At 38.3% G+C, this 22,270-nt stretch overlaps 1 protein-coding gene across 10 annotated transcripts in view; it reads right to left on the bottom strand.

Moving 5' to 3' along the window:
• BCAS3 (BCAS3 microtubule associated cell migration factor) overlaps positions 1-22,270 on the bottom strand; it is a 608,014-nt gene that overhangs the window by 201,662 nt on the left and 384,082 nt on the right. Inside the window, exon 23 of one of the 10 annotated variants that reach the window (XM_042915740.1) lies at positions 5,917-11,560. The exons of the other annotated variants lie outside the window; for them this stretch is intronic. Coding sequence (XP_042771674.1) covers positions 11,541-11,560 — 20 coding nt within the window. The 3' untranslated portion in view covers positions 5,917-11,540. Of the gene's footprint in view, positions 1-5,916; positions 11,561-22,270 lie in introns of those variants that run through there. 10 annotated transcript variants of the gene reach the window in all.

The raw sequence follows: 22,270 nt of genomic DNA, 5'->3' as shown, positions 1-22,270 counted from the left end.
AATTGTCTGTTTATTCTCCTTTTTTCATAATTCAATTATCAACAAGGAAAGGACACTAAAACGATGAGCCCTTTAAACTGGCTTGTTTCATAACATGGATCATTCAAATTTGTTGTCAGTGGTGGTGGTTGTTAATTCCTTTGGAAAACAGTAGCAGATTCTACCCCCAAATGGGAAGACAGAAGTTTGAACATAGCTGTGCTACTAAAGAATCTTATAAATGCTATTGAGTTGTGATATAAAAGTTGATAATGAGGTCAGCAGTAATGTCTAGCAAAAACAAGAAAACAAACAATACAAGGATTCTAAATGCATACAACAGAGAATGCATTTCAGGGACCTTTCTCTGGGTCTCTAGATTTTTGGATTATGGTAAAAGCAAAAGATAAAATACATGCCATCAGTCTGAAAGTACTAAGCTATTTTCTCTTATGAATTCCAAATTAAGTAAAAAGGAGAGGTCACATTACTTTAAGGGTTTGGTGAAGTCAGATCTTTAAAGCACACAGAGTCATCTCCTTCCCTCTGATATTTATGGGAAAAAGAGTAACATAGCAAACAGACTGAGAGAAAAGGTAATCTTGCCTAGATATGAATGAAGAAAGGCAGGAGTGATATTCTCAAAGTCTAGTGGAACCAGTGCCAAACTACCCTACAAGAGATTTAGCTACTAACATTTTGCTTTACTTGAACCATAATTACCACACTGAGAGACTACACTCTCCTACATCATAACATTATGGTAACAATAGGTCAGAAGACTTGAATAGACTCTCCTAAAAGATGTAATCCCAATCAGAATAGACCTCTAAAGTAAGGTAATGAGCGGGAGGTGGTGCGAGGAGGGAAGGCAAAAGTCACCCATATTTGCAGAGGCAACAGAAGAGAAAGAGGGCTCCATGTACAACTGACCAGAGAGAAAACCATCAAGGTTCTTTTGAGTGCTAGTGAGCTCGGGAGGATGAGAAAAACTGAGTCAGAATAGGACGATAGAAGCACATTTTTAAAAGAAGTAAGAAGGAAAGGAAATCTCTCTTGCAATGTCCAGGCAGCACAAATAACAACAGTTCAGTCATAAGTGGCTCCCTTGCAGAAAAGAAATCCCTGGGAGGTTGTCTATAGATCCATAGCCTCAGGTGGGGCAACCATACCTTTCACAGCTTTGTAGAGGAAGGTGTACTCATCAAACTAGAGGGTGTCTTTCTTTCCAAAAGGAAAATGACCAGGAATCTGCAGTATTGGGATAGTTGTGGTCTTTTAGGATTTTAAACATACCCTCAATATTTTACACTCTTCCTAACAAAATGAAACATGAAGCTTAGAACTGGATGTCTGGCCCTTCCTTTTATCTCCTCCCAGTTCAAAATGCTTGCATCTTTTCCTGGCCAACATTCTCTGAGATCTGCTGTTGGGCTCAACAGCCAAACCTCAGCACCATGTTCTTGGCTGACTTAGCCTTTTTTGAGGGAAATTTACTTCGGCTACCTGCCATCACCACTTTGCTTCCTGTCCCTAACATTGCTTCCAGTGGGCATATGGAGGATCCTTGCTCTTCTTGTACTGTGTCACTCTGTGGGGTTGGTGGTTGCCATACTTTTTACAGAAAATCAGGCGGGATAAGGAATGTTCATCATGTTCGCGGGGGCACGATCGGTACACACAGCTGTGGTCTGTCGTCACCACCACTGTGTCCATGGCACTTCCAGGGGGTGTCTGCTAATAGAGCAGTCATTCAAGACATGAATGCTGAATGATGGAGAGCTTTCAAAGCAATGAGAGGATCTGCAGAAGACTTTAACATTTTTAAGTAGTAGCAGTGAAATTAAAAGAGTAGAAGAAACAGGAGGAAGTAAACAGTAGCCACGGTAGCTGTGGTCACCACAGCCCTAAGTGACAAGCTGGAAGCGGAGGTGAAATCCAGTGGTCTGGATGCAGCTACACAGAATTCTGTGGCTCAGGGGCCTTATCATCAGTAAAGATTTACTCCCCTTCACCTGGGCTCCCAGGGAACTCTGAAGGACAAAAGAAGGTCTGAACAAGGGTGGGAAACCAAGATCTTGAGTAACGGAAGGATTTATAGTCAGGTTTAGCAAGTGAGAAATGAAATGATGAAGTAAGTACCTTATTAGTAATGCTAAGGTCAGGACCAGGTCAGGGTGGGTTAAGACAGAAGAACCCCGTTGCAAGCTCCAGAAGGCGTCTCAATGGTTTAAGACATTTTAAACAAGGCCTCAGTTTCCTTAACTCTAAAATATCAGTGAGCAAATTTAATTATTAGAAGTCAAAAGCAAAATCCAAGTGTAATCAATTAGTATAAATTACGAGGAGGTGAGAAACACATCTCTTGAAGGCAGGTAAAGAAAAGACGACTGATTTCTGGAACTACTGTAAACTCTATGCCGGTAGCAGAATTTCTATTTCTAGAGCAGGTAGGGCTCGATCACACTTCGAGTATGATTGTTCCCACTTTCCACCATGTGGGTGGTGGTTATTGTTTTTAATGTATTCCTACTTCAATAAGCCATAAATAAGCTTACCTATTCAAATGACCACAATAAATGATGAGAAATAGCACACTGACCCATAAGCAGCAAAGACCCAGAAGGCAACACTTAAAACATAAACTGCCAACAGCAACCTGCTCAGCTTTCATAAATCAGAGCAGCAATGGCCCTAAAGAGTGGGAATGAGAGCTCCAGTAATTGCAGCCTTCTGTCTGGGAGCATACTGTAAAAACAGCCACCGTAAGCACTCCTCCTGACCAATCAATAGACTCCTATTAACCTCCTGGCCAATTACAGGATGATTGGCTAAGCAAACAAAGAATTATTGGCTGTTTAGTTGGGACTTTACTCAGGCCTCTCTCTTTCCCTGTTTCTCATTCTTTTCCTCCTCTCCTCCCCACCCCCTTTCCTGTTAGGAAAAAACATCTGCAAACACCTGATATTCATCTACGTCTCTGCAGTTGTACAGTCTTGTTAAATTGTTACCACCTTTTCCACAAGCAGTTTTGGCAATTAACCTCATGGCCAGGGACTTCAAAGAAAACAACTGTTGAGTTTAACCTCTCTGAGCTACCATAGATTCTTTTATGATTTTTCCTGAAACACTTTCATCCAGAGAGGAAAAAATGCAGACTGATTAAATTAATGTTTATTTTAATATTTGGTTAATTTATTAAGAAGATAAACGCCTCCGACATTTGCCATAGTGTGGTGCACTCACTTCTCAAAGTCTCCACCAAGGTTTTATTTTAATTTACATTCCCAACACATGTGTGCTTCTCTGCTCTTCCACAAATCCTACATTTGCTGGAATCCAAGGATTTGATACATTTGACCCTCTCTTGCCCCTGTTCACAAATCTCTCATGCGTTTCTCAAAACTGTTTAAAAGTTCAGAATGAAAAATGCATGTAAAATTAATGCTAAGAACCAAAGTTGCCATTAAAAATCTATTTTCATTTTATATTTTTACCCTCATAGATACACTTTTTACATTAAAAGGAAGGCTAATCCCCAACTCTCATGAGAATAAACTACTAGCAATAAAGATCAAAATATATGACTGAACAAGCAATACAATTCTTCTTGAGTAATCTTGTGGCCTAAGTGTCTCAATGCAATTTATGCTATGTAACCAGCTTTTTACAGCTGTATATAATAATAATAATGGGCCTGATCTTACCAGCTGAAAGCAGGTTTGTGGAGGTGTGTTAACTCCTTCAGGCCACAAAGTTCATTGAGAATTTTAACAAAAGTGCTTAAATGTTTAGTAGATCCTGAGAACTAATGATTTCTCTCTCTCTGGCAAGGTCAGGCCTTGTAAAATTGCCACAAATACTTTGGCCACTCTTTGTGAAACTTGAAGAACTCTACCAACGATAGAATATTTGTGTAGCTTTTCTAGAAGTACCATGGGTTTGAAATAATAAATCCGCAGCAAAGGCGACAGAGCTTTTGTTTGATACTTACAGTCACCAACAGCTTCCTATTATAATTAATTCTCCCCAAAGCCATAAATAACTGTTCTCTGGAAGATGACACTCTGGTACAGCATTACCTGATGAGATAATTTTGATAAGGGCATGGCTTTAACCAAAGACGACTTTTCTGCCAAAAACTATCACCACCACCACTCCGGTGAATCTACAGGAAGATTGGAAGGAAGGAGCGCGGTAACGCTGGAGCTGTTGGAGACAGACCCGGGGTAGATTCCACTTGTGCTACTTTTGCTACTTATTAGCCGTGTTGAAGGTGGGCAAGTACAAATAATTATCCCTATTTTTCAGGGATGTTGTGAGGATAAAACGGGGTTGAGTATTATAATGTAAAAGTCACAAACGTTTACTTGGCCTATACTGTTTTTAAAATCAGGAAATATCCATAAAAATGTGAATTTCCTGTCTCTCTTGACTAAATGGAAGGTCTGGCAATACCAAGTCCACGCACGTTTCTGCAGTGGCGACATGGAACGTGGCGGCAGCAGCAACCTGAAACACAGGTAATTTGCCATGGCCCCTACCACTTAAACTTAGCCAGTGAATCGGAGTTTTTGAACCCTCCTTGAATAGTTTAAAACAGAGTTTGGAACAGTGTCTGCACAAAATGTCTGGTACATAAGAAATACTCAAGAAAAGATAGGTATTATAAGAAGAAACCAAAATCGACAGAGGTTTATCAGGTAAACATTTTATGTGGCAAACGATGTATCAAGCTCTGGAAATGAAAAACGAAAAACAAAAAACCTCCCTCCCATGTGTTTATATATACATGTGTTGTTTTCAAAACCTTCCTAATATCTGTACTGATCTAAAATTCCTACAACACTTACTTTTTATAGTGCTTTCTCTGGAATTTAGCAGACTACTACCTTGTATTGGTCTTTGCACCCCCAACCAACTTGTAAGCCCCTTAAGTGTGTATTCCCACAGCATTGTTCAGAACATAAAAGTAACCCTAATTCAGGCAATTAGAGAAATGGCCAGTCTCAAACAAGGAAACAGGAGAGTTATACTTAACAAGAATACTTGCTGAGTGGGAGAAGTCTGTTAAAGCTACTTTGATATAAGAAACACCTGCAATTGGGAATGTTGTATACAACTAACTGCATACATACCAGTGTTTGAAATGTTTTCATTTTCTTCAATAAGTGAATGTTCCTCTCTGAGATATGGTTTAAAACACCACTTGCATAACATACTTTACTCACAGGTAGTTCAAAGATCACCTATAATTGAGCATGATCAAACCTTCTAAATTAGTGGGGTCCAAATTAGGGACTTGATTTTGTTATCAGCCATAATCCCATCTTTTTGCTGTGATTGTGGGGGTTACAAGGAAGAAATCTTGAAGAACAAAGTCGGTGCAAGAGCAAAGCCTAAAATTCAAATTTGCCTCTCTAGCTCAGGATTTTGTTGTTTTTACTTTAATTATAGTTTTATTTTCAAAGCCATGAAAACAACCTACCAATTTGATTAGGTCGTTTTAGACCTCTGGGGAGGGAGTGGGTAGAAATAAACCTAAGAGGTCAGTCATTTTAAACAATCTGTGTTTGAAAGCAATTTTCAGACTGAGCCAAACTGGTACACAAGTACATAAGTGACCTTGCGCTATGGAATGGTAATGTACCAACTGCGTGTCTAGGGTAGACTAGACACACCAGGGATGAGTCCTCTGTAGAGGAGTCGAGGCACTCCAGGGAAAAGTACAAAAATATGTCTCTACTGGGTGGCTCAGGCGGTTGAGCCTTCAACTCTTGATTTTGGCTCAGGTCATGACTTCACGGTTCATGGGTTTGTGCCCCGCATTGGGCTCTCTGCTGACAGCATGCAGCCTGCTTGGGATTCTCTCTCCCTCTCTCTTTCTGCCCCTCCCCTGCTCTCTCTCTCTCTCTCTCTCAAAAAAAAAAAAAAAAAAAGAAAGAAAAAAAAAAAAGGTCTCTGCCAAGAAGAAGATAAAAGGCAACCTCAAATTCCAGGAGTATCTTAGAAGCAGCCAGAGAAGGTTTGGTGGTTTTTCAAACAAGTGCCTGGGCTGAAACTTGTGAGAGAAGGAAAAAATGAAATATGTCACGTACATGAAGTTCAAATCAAACCTAAAACTTCCTCTGTCCACTCTTGTTAAGAGGACTTTCATATTAAACAGAACTCTACAGAGAGGAAAACGATTTCTGGTCATTCTCATTGCAATATCTGGCTTTTTAATTTCTTTTTTTGTTGTTGTTTTCATATTCTTTGTCAACTTAAGTAAAAGGGAGGGATATTTGTGCTGAACATTTAAGAACAATTTTAAAAAGTAACATTAAATGACACAAGGGTCTGGTGCTATGCTGTACAGTTCAATGAACTCCTGCACAGATCAGCAAGATGGTTGGAAATGCCTCTCTCCGTCTGTTTTTCATCTCCAAAGTCTGTGTACTCAGTAGAGTGTGAAGAGAGCCTCTCTTCTCTTCAGAACATTCTCCCAATGGTCCTGCCCCATCCCCCACTCCCTCTCCATAGCCCCTGCAGCAGAGAACAGGAACTAGAGCAAATGCTTTTGTGAATTAAGAGATCTTGTGAGCGTAAATTTGGTCAGGCTGCTCCTTTCTGCAGGCCAGCCCCTGCTGCTGCCCCAGGATGTGAACTGTCAGTTTGCATAGCTGGTGATGAGTTGCAGAACCATCAGCAAAGGTGAAGACGGCAGAAACAAGAAAGATTCAAGACTGGTGGAAATCATTTCACAAGGAAAATTTCAGCCATCAGTGGGAGGAAGCTTTGAAAAATGCTGCCATTTCCGAGTCAGAATGAAGGAAAAATTAAATTACTGCCGGTGAGGCGAGCCAAAGTTGCATCTCCCTCCAGGGAGAGTTTTGATAATGGTAAACATTTGACAGCTGGCCTGGAGTTGTTATCTTGTTCTAACAGTTGTTATGGTCTAAATGAATATTTCTGATAAGGAAACAGAAAAATTCAAACACTTTTATATTTTTATGTTTTAAACCTTATGGTGGTGAGTCAAACAGGTTTAGAGCAATTTGTCTCTGCGGGCCTACTCAAAATCCTGTAATGATCCTGGTCTGGAAATCTTACTGGTATCATTATTTCAGTTAATCTACATGAAGTAATTCTTTGATGTAAATCAACTTCCTAAGAAACTATCTTTAACCTTTAGCTTCCTCAGCAACTCACAAATAATTCCAACAGCTAATGTGGAAAAGTCAAGAAAAATAAAGGGTTAATTAAAGCAAACTTAAATGCTCAAGAACTTATACCTCCAGAACATGCAGAGAAATGCTGTCGTTAAAGAGCTCATTTTTAGCTAGTGAGGATCAACCATTACAAAATTTTAATGTTTCACAGATCCTATTATTTTCATGAAAAATACTGGGCCGAACATTTCAGAAAGGTAATAACTAAAGTAGCCACCATTTTAAACTTAAAAAGGGCTGCTTATTGGGTGCCTGAGGGTTTTGTATCACTAGACAATGCAGAATGCATGGAGAGATATTTCATTATAAAACACTCGCTCAATTCCTAAATATAGCATAACAAAACAAGTCTGAGTTATTGTCTGAAGTGTTCCAGGTCTTCACAGGCATTGGATCTATTATGGTATCTAGACATACAAGCAGAAGGCTCAGAAGAGAAGGGAGGGAGTCCAGTTGCCTTATATGGAGTTGCTGACGGATGTGTCTTCAGAGAAAAAAGTGATGTCCTGAGAGTACTATAACCCTCTCAATCTACTTAAAAAAAGAAGAACTACACTCTGGCTTTATTCTGCCTCTGACATTCTCCTATGTGGGAGTTTACCAGTGGCCAAAAAATAAGGACAATGGCAAAAAAAAAAAAGCAAAGAGAAGAAAGGAATCAGGAAACACACCTCTCTGGAATGAACAAAAATTAAGAATTTATTTTTAGAAATAGTTTATAAACTTTGAGCTTCACTTGTCTCAAATATAATTGGCATGATGTAATGGGCATTTAGTACTTGCCAGTCAGAAACAAATTCATGGAGCATCTACTCGGTGCTACGAACTGAGGAACGAGTCTTTATCCTTAAGCAGTCAGTAGTAAGGCACGCAGGCCGTGGGAATCGGCCCCCTGAACTGGAAGGCATCCTTCCATTCTGTGACTTGCGTACTTTAGAATACGTTTGCAATCGCTATACCTGACCAAAGGAAAACTTAACCCAAACTCTTTCCCTACTTTTTTCTAAAAAGCAAAATCCGAAAAATCTACCTTTATTCCTATATTTGGGGGAAGTAAGAGTTTCATTATTTTTTTTTTCCCCAGGGACCCTGCCCTGCTTTAATATGAAAGTATATAAATCGATATTAAAGTATGGTATTTTGAGAATGTTTCAAAGTAAGGTCAAACTGGTGTTAAAAACCCTACTAGTGAAGGCTAAAATAACAGTCTGGCGGAACAGTCTTAAGTGCAGCTGACTCCAATTACTAAGTACATCCTAGCGATTTTTTTACTAACAAGAACAATGCAAGCAAGTCTTTGAGTTCAAAAATAATGTCAAAGAGAAGTTACTCATAAGAGAAATTAGATAAATTATCCCAATACTGTAGCCATGTAGGCAGCTGACTGTTAACTTCACCTTCCTCACTGGGAACGCTGGGTTCTTTCTCTAACAAATAATCAGAAAAAGAGATGAAGGAGTTTTTTTACAGAGAACAAATGCTAGAAAAAAATGCTTCTTTTGACTAAAACATCCAAGAGAGTTTTGAATAAGAAGACATATACATAATCTAACCACTACAAAATCATGAAAACAGTGCTTTCAAAGAACATTTTAAAACATTCTATTATGGAGAATTTTGAACATACACCAAAATAGACAAAAAAATGTAATAAAACCCAAGCATCCATTGCACAAGCCAACAACCATCAAACCATGGACGATCCTGCCCCATCCACATCCATGTCCACTTCCCTCCTCCTGTACTGTTTTGAAGCAAAATCACAGACGTCATCAAATCAGACACAGTACATGGAAAAGCGGAGATCCTCCAAGTACGTTATTCCACAGACTGCCTCTTTCTGCCTTCACCTGCACCTACAAAGCAATCTTTGTCTGATGATGACTACCTCCCCCAACAACACACACACATAGGATGCACACACACTGATTACTACTACTTCAGGCACTATATGAATCTAATTAAATAGAGAGCACTTATTAGATACACAGGACTTTTGTTTTACATGAGGGCTGATGACCTCCATATACCCTTCCATTCTTAAAATTCTATGACTCCCGTATGGAGACATCACTTTAGACCAGTGTTCCTCTGTTACCAAAACTGGGGTCACGTCACCTGGCACCAAGGCAGGCACACTGGTTAAGGAAGTATAGTGGTTAAGACAACGGCTTCATTCATTCAGATCTGGTTTTAAATTTGGCTCTGCCAATTACTAACTTGGTGTCCTTGGGCAAGTTACCTAACCTCTCTGCGTTTCTGTCTCCTAATCACTAAAACTGTAATAATTAACACCTCATAGAATTGTCAAGAAGAGTAAATGAAATAATATATACAGAGTGCTTATTAGCCAAGAACCTTAATAAGTGATAGCTCACTTTTAAAAATTAAGCAACAGAATCTTACATGTGACCCATAAAACAATGAGAAGGGGTATGCGTACAGTGAAAAGGAGCAAGTAAGGGAGGAAATGAGAGTAAAAATAGTCCATTTTTATAAACTGTACTCTCAACTAACTTCTTTTAAGAACTTGAGTATCTGAGTATAATTGTTTAATGGGATTAAAGATTATAGTTGTTTAATGAGATTAGATTAAGCTTATAGTCTAAAACAGGTGATTCAACCTATCCATGAATGTTGAACCTTAAAAAATCAAATGTCTCATACACAAACGTAAAAGGCTTTGGTTAAAGAATGTAATATGTATATACTGATATAAAGAGTCAGGGTAGAGGGGCATCAACGCTCACTACCTTATCTGAATGAACCAGCCCAGTCCATTTGTGCAGGTGGGCCAGAGTCAAGCAAAGAGTAGTGATCATACTGATAATGAAAAGTAGTAGCAGCAGCAATGGGTCTCTCACTTGGCTTCACACCTGCACCACTTCACTATTATACTTTTGAAAAAAATCACTCGAACAAAGGGCGCAGGGAGGCATGCTTTTTGCTTACTTAACAGTGTCAGGACTCTTGCAGATTAGGACAAAATGTATCTTAAATGATGCACTATCAAATCACTACATTACAATCTGTAACGTGCCCGATGTCATTTAGTCATTTCATAAGGAAAAGAACTGACACAAGAGTCTTACGTAAGAACTATCTATCTACTAATTAAAAATCACAAATTAGCTTTTTACGGACTTTATAATGAAAGTGTTCTTTTCTCTCTCTCTCTCTCTCTCTCTCTCTCTCTCTCTCTTTTGTATTTCAAAGTTATATAAAGGTCTGCTAACAGGGCTGAATGCCAGAGCACTATTTCTCCTGTGGGGGTGGGGGTGGGGGGAAAGGAAAGCTTAGCAACTTTCATGTGGTTTTACAAATTAAGCCTCAGTTGTGATTACCCGATAAATGTTTGACTGTGATAACCACTTAATGGTTTTCTTTAGTCTTTCCCACATCTATTCAATTCTGCTGCTAGAATAAGCTTTCTAAACTCATCACTTGCCTACCTCAAAAACCTTTCATTCCTTGTCCCCTATTCCAACTCTTCTACCAGCACTCTCCTTCCACAGTCTGGTCCGAACCTCCCTAGATAGCTGAGACCTCCACAAGTTCCCTTCACATATCGTTTCCTATATATTCAAAGCAGATTCAAATTTGTCCTCAAATTAGTCCAGTACATGTACACCTTGGTGCCTTTGTTTCTAGAGGAGCGAGCCCCTTTTCTCAATCTTCACCTATCAAAATTCTAACTATTCTCCAGATTCTAGTTCAAATGGCACTTTCCCCACTAAACTTTCTCTGACTTACCCCGGTTAAAACTAGTCTTTCCCTCCTATGTACTCTAAGAGGACTTGATCTGCCTTCTGCTATAGTCACTAGAGTTTTTTTCCTTATCACCTGAATTCTGAATTCTGAATTCCTGGGGGTCAGGAAGCATGCTTTTTTCATTTTTGTACCCCCTAAAGCATGGGACGTGGAAACTTCTAATCACACTCAACTATGCTGCATATTTGAGACCTAGGAAACCGTCAATAATAGCACTTACATCTTTTCTAATAAGCAGTCTGCACAAGGAATTCTTTGAAGGAAATTTCTTAATTATCCCACCAATTCCTGGACATTATGGTTTCTGCTATAGACAAAGCCCCCACTGAGCCCATCTGTTATATGCACAGAATACAAATGGAGCAACCAATTCTCTCTTGACAGGGTAGGAAACTGAAGAAGGAAGACACATGTGTAAGAGGAAACACCAAAGCCACAAATATGGAAACAGTATTTGTGAAAGTCTTTTGGCCAGATCACAGATCACAGACATCCTTAACCTTATCACACTTTCTTAAAAGGAACAAGTAGAAAAGGGAAAAAAATATCTTTAAACTTATTTTTAACTCTTCCAAATTTTTAGATTAGATCATCTGTAACTATAAGGAGAAAAACGAATAATCTTTAAGAATGCACCTATTGCTTCTTGGCCTTTTGGCTAAGATCAAGTGAAAAATACATCTATATTTAAGAACTTCAATTACGAGCAATTAATACAAGGTAAGTACTGGGATAAAATATAAATAAAAAATTAACAATAACTCTTAAAAATGCGAGAATAATAAAACTCATCTCTGTCTCCATTATACCGAAGTTGCTTTTTTCCTAGATCCAACAGATTTAATAAACAAATACAGGCAAAGGCATAAAATGGGTTTAAATATAACTTGCCCAAAATTACAAATTATTAATTTAAGATGGACTTTGAAATATTTTTCTCCTTTTTAAGAGTGTATTGCTCATGAAAATATACCAATGTAACATCATTTTTATTTTCATCAGCATAAGTAAAATATCACAGATATGAAAAGAATATTCTAAAACATTGCATCTTCTGAAAATACTCTACAATATACTCAAGAAAAATTTTGTTAGTTTCCTGTTGAATTAGTAAAATGTAGCTCTCATGTGGACCAAGACAAAAAACAAATATTCTAGTAAATGATTCTAGAATTTCAACAAAGCAAAAGCCTCTTATTGCCACAATAATTCTTAAGTACCTAAAACAATTAAACATAGCATATTATTCATTTTATTCCTCAATGTCTCAACATTACTCCTTAATGGAGAACTTATCACTATAGGAATCAAGTCATCAGAAAAGTACAAAATTGCTTACTAGAAGATGTGCATCAATGTTGAATTAACACTGCAATGTGAGTTTACCCCTTACAGAGTAATTTTGTCCTCTACAAGTCACATAGCTGAATATAACAGTAACCTTTTAAATTGTATACTATAAAAATAGATATCCTACACTCTTCTGTATGTATTCAACAGTGATAATTTATTCAGTCTGAAACTGGGGTCTCTGATCCCTTAAGATATTCCCTGGGGTTAAGCTTAGGTGTGTGGCTTTATCAAAGCTAAAACTTCTAGGGGCGCCTGGGTGACTCAGTCAGTTAAGCATCTGACTTCAGTTCAGGTCATGATCTCGTAGTTTGTGAGTTTGAGCCCCGCACTGGGCTCTGTGCTGACAGCTTGGAGCCTGGAGCCTGCTTTAGATTCTGTGTCTCCCTCTATCTCTGCTCATCCCCCGCCTGTTCATGTTCTCCCTCTCTCTCTCCCTCTCTCCCTCTCTCTCTCTCTCAAAAATAAATAAACATGAGGGGTGCCTGGGTGGTTCAGTCGGTTAAGCATCTGACTTTGGCCTAGGTCATGATCTCACCCATCCCAAGTTCGAGCCCTGCGTGGGGCTCTGTGCTGACAGCTCAGAGCCTGGAGCCTGTTTCAGATTTTGTCTCCCTCTCTCTCTCTGCTCCTCCCCCACTCACACTGTCTCTCTCTCTCAAAAATAAACATTTAAAAAAATTTTTTAAATAAATGAACATTAAAAATTTTTTTTAGAAAAAGTAAAGACTTCTAAAGCTATGCTGTCCAATATCATAGCCACTAGACACACATGGCTATTCAGATTTCAATTAAAATTAAATTAAAAATTCAGGTCTTCAGTTATATCAACCATATGTGGCTATCATATTGGATGGCAAGGGCTCTAAACAGCATATATCTATCACTGCAGAAAGTTCTATTGTACAGTACCATTCTAAAGATTACCAGTCTTACACATTATATTTGTTTTAGTGCATTGCTCCAAAGCAAAGTGAAAGATGGAACTGATAATGCCACCTATTGATTTTCTTTTGTTTTTGTTTTAGGATAAAAATTAGGTCTTTATGATGTTTTAGAATAGATTCCCCACCACCTCAGGATCTAAAGATATGGAAGAGAAATCAGTGTCCCCTTGGTATAACACTAAAAACAAACCAACCCTAACAGCTACAACTACAACAAAATTAAAAAACCCACCATACAGCATGTATGCTATTCTACTGATAAGAAACGCACTATTTAGTATTTTGAACAAAAATAATGCTCCCATTATTTAGAAACTGTTCATATTTACTACCTACATACACTGTCTTTGGTAGGTACATGCATTTTTACCTAATCTAAGAAGTTAGGCTTCTTGTGGCTAACATCTGGCTGTGGAAGCAAATTGGTCAAGTGATATGAACACAAGTTTTAAAACCAGACGAGAGATGGGGGTGTCTGAGTGGCTCAGTTGGTTAAGCGTACAACTCTAGATTTCAGCTCAGCTCATGATCTCATGGTCTGTGAGTTTGAGCCCCGTGTCAGGCTCTCTGTGGTCAGTGCAGAGCCCACTTTGGACCCTCTGTCTTCCTCTCTCTCTGTCCTTCCCCCTCTCCCTCTCTCTTTTTCAAAAATAAATAAATACTAAAAAAATAAAATAAAACCAGACAAGAGCTGAGTCCTCTATATTCCTTCATACACGCTTACTAGTCACATGACTTTTGAGTAAATTAATAAATCTTTTTGTGTCTGCATTTCCTAAAAAAGTAACGAGAAAAATCGGGCCACTTCCCACGCCTGAGGTCAGTATTAAATAAGACAATGTAGATTTGGGATCAACTAGTACAGTACATGGTGCAATCAGTTGCACTGGCAACTATTCTAGAAGACAAAAACAAAAAAAACACCATAATAATACCATTAGTAATAACTAATAGTAAACCAAATCTTTTTTATTAAAAAACAGCTTTATTGAGAGACAACACACTGTATAAATCATCCATTTGAAGTGTACAATATGTAATTCAAGATTTATTCAGTATCCACTATGGGCTAGTGACTGTGGAAAGTTCTAGGGCAGTAGTTCTTAAATGGGGACAATTCTGACCATCAGGAAACATCTGGCAATGATTGGAGACATTTGATTGCCACAATGGGGCAGGGGATGGGGAAGGCTACTAGTATTTTAACGGGTAGATGCTGGGGGTACTGCTCAACATCCTACAATTTCACAGAACAGCCCCACAACAGAGAATTATTCAGTCCAAAAGGCCAATAGTGTTTAGGTTGAGAAACTCTACTAGGGCTACAAAGGTGAACAGGAGACAACATCTGTCTTTTAAAAGCTTTCTGTACAGTGAAGGTGTTCAAGGTGGAAACAGAGCACATAATGCTAGGGTTGCACAGAAAGGATGTTTAAACCAAAAGAATGGAAGACGAATGCTAGGGGTGCTCAGGATGGAAAGAAAGGATTTCATACAGAGGGAATAGCATGGGGAAATATTTAGATATGTAGAAATCATGCCAGAGTCTAAGAAGTTCTGGTAATTCAGAATGGTTAGCTCAGAACAGTTAGACCTTAGGCTGCTTATCAGAGAGAAAGAGTACAGATGAAGCAGAAGAGGTATGCAGAAGCCAGAGCATAAAGGTTTTGTACACCATGCTAGGAAAGAGTTTGGATTTGATCTTATAATCAGTGGTTGGCAAACATTTCTGTAATGAACCAGACAGGAAGTATCTTTTGGCCATATGGTCTCTGTTACAACTACTCAACTCTGCTATCCTAGTGAAAAAGCAGCCCTAGACTATACATAAATGAATGAATATGGCTGTGTTCCATAAAAACATTATTTATAGGCACTAAAATTTGAATTTCATATAATTTTCAGGTTTAATAACACATTCTTGGTATTTTGATTTTTTCTACCATTGAGAAACGTGAAAACAATTCTTAACCCATGGGCTGAACATAAACAGGTGGTAGCAGTAGTTTGCCAACCCTGCCATAGTGAATACGTAGGACTTCAAGGCGACAAGTTAGCTGATCAGATAAAAAATGAAGCAGGGCATTTCTCTTCAGATCTCTAGAAGTACTGACCATCCTGTAGCCATTTCCTGCTAAAGAACAAATGGACGTGGGTCTAAATTTTATCAATAGCTTGCTTCTAATACTTACAATGAGATGGTATGCTAACTAAAGGAATAAATAGCTCATTTCAGGCTACTGTGGTGAAATGACATTTACCTAATGCAGATATAAATTTCTTCATAATTAGTGGGCACTTGACACTGATGTAATTTGATTACTGCAGAAAAGTCATCCTTAAACCAGCTCCCCAGCACTCAAAGTATGTCCTTGAATTAAGACAATTAGGACTAAGTGACAAAAAGCACCAACTGTTAAGAAACAACTCTTCATTTGTAATCATTTGTTACAATGAAAATAATACCAAATACCTCCCAGTGTCACTATGAGAAGTATGAAATAGGGTGCATGACACATAGTTTAGGTATTGTCACTCTCTCAGATGGTCCTGAAGTTATCCCAAGTCACATTCTGCAGACCTCAAGCTACTGGAAACTTCATACCTTTAATTTGGAGCTATTTGCAAGAGAGAGGTCTAATAACATGAATTCAAATTATAAAGAAAATGTATGACTTTTAATACAACTTAAAAATATTTTATTAAAAGAATTACCATACAATCCAGTAATTGCACTACCAGGTATTTACTTAAAGAAAACAAAAACACTTATTTGAAAAGATAATACATTCCTATGTTCATTGCACCATTATTTACAACATTTAAGATGTGGGAGCAACTGAAGTGTCCATCGGTAGATGAATGGATAAAGAAGCTGTGAATATATATACCATGGAAGATTATTCAGCCATAAAAAGAATGAAATCTTGCCATTTGCAAAACATGGATGGAACTGGAGGGTATATGGCTAAGTGGAATAAGTCAGAGAAAGACAAACACCATGTGATTTCACTCATATGTGGAATTCAAGAAACAAAACAAAGGAAAAAAGAGACCAACCAAAAACCAGGCTGCCAGAGGGGAGGGGAAAGATGGGTAAAATAGATGAAGGGGATTCAGAGCACTCTTACTGTGATGAGCACTGAGTCATGTATAGAATTGTTGAATCACCATATTGTACATCTGAAACTAACATAACACTGTATGTTAACCATACTGGAATTTATAAATACATACATACATACATACAAAAAATATTTTATTAAAAAAATTATGTATGAGAAAAGCACAGACTACTAATCTAGAGAAACATTTCCTTAAAAAATTTGTTGCTTCCTGACTCCAAATTTTTTATTAATTTTATGAGCCACAAGTAGTATACTACAATAACTACGGCCATTTGAAATCTAAGCAACTGTCTTTTACATCTTTAATATAGCCAACTCTTTATGAATAATTATGATCTTTCTTAGGGACAATAAACCTATGTCAGAAGGACTGTTTTGAGGATTAATTGAGCTGTTTGTAAATTTAATTACATATATGCGGAATTGATGCTAGCTGTCATTAACTTGAAATGGTATTACAATCTCTACTTCAGGTCCTCTCAAATGTTTCACCATGAGAGAGTTCTCCCAACTTTATAATACTTTTTTAGAATTGCAGAAAGAAAAGAATCTAGATATCGTACATTTCAACTCTCATGTTATCTAAATGGATTGACTGACCAAAGTCACACAGGGAGGTAGGATATCTTGTTATAAAAAGTGAGGGCTCTGGGAGCACTTGGGTGGTTCAGTTGGTTAAGCATCTGACTCTTGATATTGGCTCAGGTCATGATCTTGTGATCATGAGATCAAGCCCCATGTTGGGGTCCACGCTGAGCATGGAGCTTGCTGGGGATTCTCTCTCTCTCCCTCTGTCTCTTGCTGGGGATTCTCTCTCTCCCCCTCTGTCTCTCTCTGTCCCCGCCTGCTTGTGTGTGTGTGCTCTCTCAAAATAAATAAATAAACTTAAAAAAAAAAAAGGTGAGGGCTCTGGAGTCAGACTATGATGGTTTTGAATCCTGGCTCAACCGGCCAATCAGCTGAGTAAATTCTGGCAAAACCTCAATTTTCTTACTTATAAAATTGTATTTCCTCTATTCATCTTTTGAAGAAATGTGTGTAAACTGGTGCTGTACTGAACCTGACCCGTACCTAACCCTACTGGCTGACCACACTGAACTCAAACAGACTATTCCAAATCAGGCAAATTCCACCTCTCCCTGTGTGTGATTCCTTCCCTAGTACATCCCTCAATTTCAAATTACTTTGAAGTCTTCTAAGGCTTTGGTCTCTCCCAACTTGGCTCCATGGATCCTGGGAATACATATGTGAAAATCATGCGCTAAATCTGTCTGTGAAATACTTTGTTAAAGATTACACAATAAGGAACAAAAGATGGTGTTTTGGAGATTCTAGGCAGTTGTGGGCCAATGAACGTCACAGAAAGCATCCTTCCAATTCACTTGCTTCAAAAGGCTAAGGAAATAACCTATTTCCTTTTCCCTCTTTTCTATCTGATTTCTCTGATGTGTTCCCAGATACTCAAAGAAAGATTCAGATATCCATGAAATCTTAATATGCCTGTTTGAAGCCAGGAAAAATAAAGAACAGTATGCCAGTATTTAAGACCAGGAAGAGTCCATCAGTACTTGGGGGGAATTTGGTACAGTCTTGGAAATTACTAAAAGAGTCTTTCTTCCCCAGTTAACAGGGAGGTAATGTCAAACGGCTCTAATTTGCATGGAATTCTACTACCCTGGAGCATGCTCCTGAAGTAATCCTACGATCTTGGCCATTACTCCAGCAGCCTGAATCTTCATCTGTTGCCAGATGAGCTGCAGCAATTTTTGGCCTTTCCTACAGCCCTGTACTTGACATCGTTTAGCCTAGACTCAGACCTTGACCTCGCCTTTATAGTTGAAGAAGAGTTCAGAGGGACTGAACCTCAATAGAAACAACCTAAGTGTGAAAGGTTTTACCCAGTGTTCTCTCAGTGAGTGCTCTTTAATCTTTAATGTTGATCTTTAATCTCATATGTTTGTCAGCATGGAATAACCTCTAATACTCCCTTATATTTGAGAAATATTAAGCTCATAATTATTTGTTGTTGTTATTTGTTTCCTTGTTTTTGTTTTGCCTTAGGATAGAAATAAAAATGCCACAAGGGTAACTTGAAAGGCTCTTCTCACACTAATGATTGTTTTAATCAGCTTTGTTCATCTGATAGGATTAGACTGAAATTTTCCTTTAGCCTTAGACGTTTGACAAGGTTCTCTAAGTACGCTGAGACTCTGAAAAAAGGGATCCACTTGATTCAATAAGAAACCACTACTTGCCTCTGGAAATCAAACCTTTTAGTAGGCCAGATCAGTCAGGGGTGGGGTAGCATTTCCTGAATTTTGCTTGGATGCTCTGATATCTTCCTGTTAATGCATGCAGATCTGCTAATAAAGACGGGCAGGAGGCAGACTCTATCTTCTATTCCTTGCCTTTCCTTCTTTCCTCCTTGAATACTGCATCCTCCTCAGCACTGAACAAAGTATGCAGCCCACTAACCAGATGCATGCATAGTGGTTTGCTCCTGCTCACCAGACTACTTCATAGCTTCCAAGGTACTTTATCTTTCTATGTGTTCCGAATATGATACTCTGACCATTCAGTGTAGTTCAGAGACTCATGGTGTAAGCCTGTCAGAAACAATCTAGATCCTTAGCATTAATTCCTATGTTAGTGATTCTTCTGAAAGAAAACAGGATATTGGTTACGTTTGACCAGGGCAGTGGATTATAGCTCACATGGCCACACATGGTGGGACTACTGATTTGGTCATGCCCAAAGACCCCGATCAAGCCATGACACTTATTTGCAAAGGTCCCACCTAGACTCAAGTAATTCTGGAATAGTGTCTTTAGTTATGGACATAAGATATGAAACTTTTGACCTAGTTTTGATTAAAATTACCAAGAGAATTTGAGAATTTGGTTTTTCCACTGGCATTCTGTCTTACAAAAACCAAGAAGAAGGAAAGGTGATTATGGGCATCTACCTAACATCAAATTTAGTAAAAATCATTGGGAAAAAAAAAAAAAAAAACCCAGAAGTGTGATTTAATGATCTGAGAAATTAGGCACAAGTGTCAAGTCTGAAGAATTTAAAAATGGTTATAGGTCAAAGCATTAAAGACTTCTTTGGGGATGGAGTGGCTATAAGGGGAACCTGGTGAGGAATCTGCCAGGGGTTAATTGCAACCCTGCATGGAAAGCAGTTAACAAGTGAGAATTAGAACACCCAGGAGGAAAAGAAAAATGTTTCCAGTGCCATGAGAAATAAACAACAAAGGAGAAATATTTCCTTTGGCTACCACTGCCTCCTTTTCAAAAGCTCAGAGGAGCTACGGGGAATGCCAAAGACTGGTTTTCTCTCAACTCCCTCTGAAACATTTGTCTTCATTACCACTCTTTTTAATCAGGGCTCCTTCATGAGTGTTTCTGCTCAGCCCCTAAGGGGCAGCTCTGGTCTGCGATAAATCAGAATCCACACCGCAAGTCACTAATCAGCACTCCCAGGGAAAGAAAAACAGAGACGTGCAGACCACTATGCTGAGAAAACCTGGGGGCTCACAGGCCTCAAGGAAGAAAGGTCTTTGTGTAGAAATAATAAGTTAGGCATAGGCAAAGTAGAATAGCACTCCTGTGTTTAGGATTTCTTTTAAAACCTCAAAAATAAATTGTTCACACTTAAAAGTGTAAGAGTTTGGAATATAATTTCATTTGAACAATGTAAAATAGATTATGAGTTTGCTTAATGAATTATAATTTGTACCTCAGCTTACTGATTTCAATAGCTAATTCAAAGCTGAGTAAAACCAAGGCAGAGGGGCAGGAGATAAATTTTTAAAATTAAAATGAAGTCAGAAACTCCTCGCTTCTTGTTTTCAGGGATATTATTAAGAAATGAAATAAAAAATTCCAGGTGAGAACTGTCTAATGTCTATGATATGACTATTACTTTGCTTAAATGGAATAAGGATCATAAAATTAAAAACACATTGTATTTTTTCACTGGGAAGGATCTTAGAAATACTGTAAGAGAAAGATTAAACGGTCTTATAAAAAGTCAGCATAGCTGGTTGGTGGCAGAGTTTCCTCTAGAACCTAGGATTCCAAACATCTTGTACAGCTACAGATCTCATGCATGAGGCAAATACTGAAATCCCACCACTTACAGAGAGTGAGAAAAGTGAAGAAAAAAGTAGAATATAAGTCAAGAAATGCGGGCTCTAGTCCTATACCCACCACTTACTGGTTTACCTTGACAAAATAATCTAATAGTCTGAGTCTCAATTTCTCCATCTGTAAAATGGGGTTTACATATTTACTGAACGTATTATAGGGTTGTTGCAATTTCCTCCTAAATTAAAGGTATTATTTAAATTATTATAAACAATTTTTCCAAGAGCATTAATGCGCTGAAGAGCTAACAGAGTTCATGTTAAAGAGAACATGTACTTTTCATAGGAAGATAGATCCAGATGATGGCAAATGCTTCTAGGACTCTTGGAGACAAGTATAAATATGAAATCACCCCTTAAGTTTAAAATCAGACCACAGCTTGGCATGCAAATCAGCAAGCAAAGGTTGGATCCATGGCTTCCAAAATTGATGCTAACTTTTCTACTGACAAACCTAAAACCCTACTTTTTATCTATCTGCCTATGACAGAGTGTGTATGGCATGGACTCCAGAAGGAAATCATGGGTGACCTTTAGCCAAATACATGATGCTATCTGGCAACAGAGGCAACACACCTGCCCAGGAGCCAAGAGTTACTACTGTCCCAACTCTGTTGGCTTGTTGTCTGTGAACGTTGTTGGCATAATAATATTATCTCACCATGGCCTGACAGATATGGACCTTATCCTTACACAGAGGAGCCACCTCTGAGGCAGAGTCACATCTATCCCAAAATGCTAGTTTTCCAACCCTCCAATATTATTAAAATATAACTAAGGAACTAGCATCCATCAAAGTGATGAATACTTCCTGAATCTAACTGCATAAAACAGCCTCCTGCTTTTCCTGTTTCAAGCAGAACCCTTTTCTTTCATTGACTTTATGAAGAAAAACTCTCATAAGACCTCAGGAGACCTGTTTCTTGATACTGACTTCAGAAGCTAGAACCTCCACTGCTTGGAGACTGACTGAACCAAAAAGGTCAATTTGACTTGAGTGCAGGTGCTTACAGAAGGGATATACAAGAAACATGGCCAGAATTGTGAATCTTCATTCACAGTATTTAGACTTCATGTTGTAAAATGGGATATATCAAAGGTTCTTGGAAACAGAGTGACCTGGCAGCATCAGAGACTTAGGTTTGTGGGACCAACTTGGATACTGCTACAGTGCTCCAGGCAAGAAGTAGTTAAGAATCAGTTTTGTGCTATTCTGATGAGTTGTATTGACTATTCCTTGGGATATTAGAGAACTAATGATGATAACTAAATTGTACAGATTGGTTTCTCCTAATTAATTGGAAACATGTTTTATTTGTTGGTTTTTAAGAAGCTCTGGAAATTAGAATTGAGAGAAATACTTACGCAATTATTGTTAAGTATTAATAAGCATCTGAAAGGGCTTTGGATAAAAAAGTGTTTACAGTAAATTTAGAATTAGTCATATAAACTTAGTAAAGTTGAATGTGGGCCTTTCAGCTGTCTACCAAATATGTGATTAGAACAACTGGGCAGATGCTATTAGGGCATCATCCATATGCTCTCTCTGGGACCTGCCAGCTGTCTGAGCCACGGAAGTTGAGTGTGGGTGAAGATGTTGTGGAACACAACATTGTTTTGCAAACAAACCAAGAATCACTCTTGGTCTACAGAGAAGTGTTGGCAGCATTTTTTAAGTACAGACAGGGATTTTATTTTTCTTTGAAATTTTGCAATTAAGCAAGATATAATTTA

The sequence above is a fragment of the Panthera leo genome, chromosome E1, assembly GCF_018350215.1.
Source record: "Panthera leo isolate Ple1 chromosome E1, P.leo_Ple1_pat1.1, whole genome shotgun sequence".
Lineage (NCBI taxonomy): Eukaryota > Metazoa > Chordata > Mammalia > Carnivora > Felidae > Panthera > Panthera leo.
This window is presented reverse-complemented; position numbering and strand designations above follow the sequence as displayed.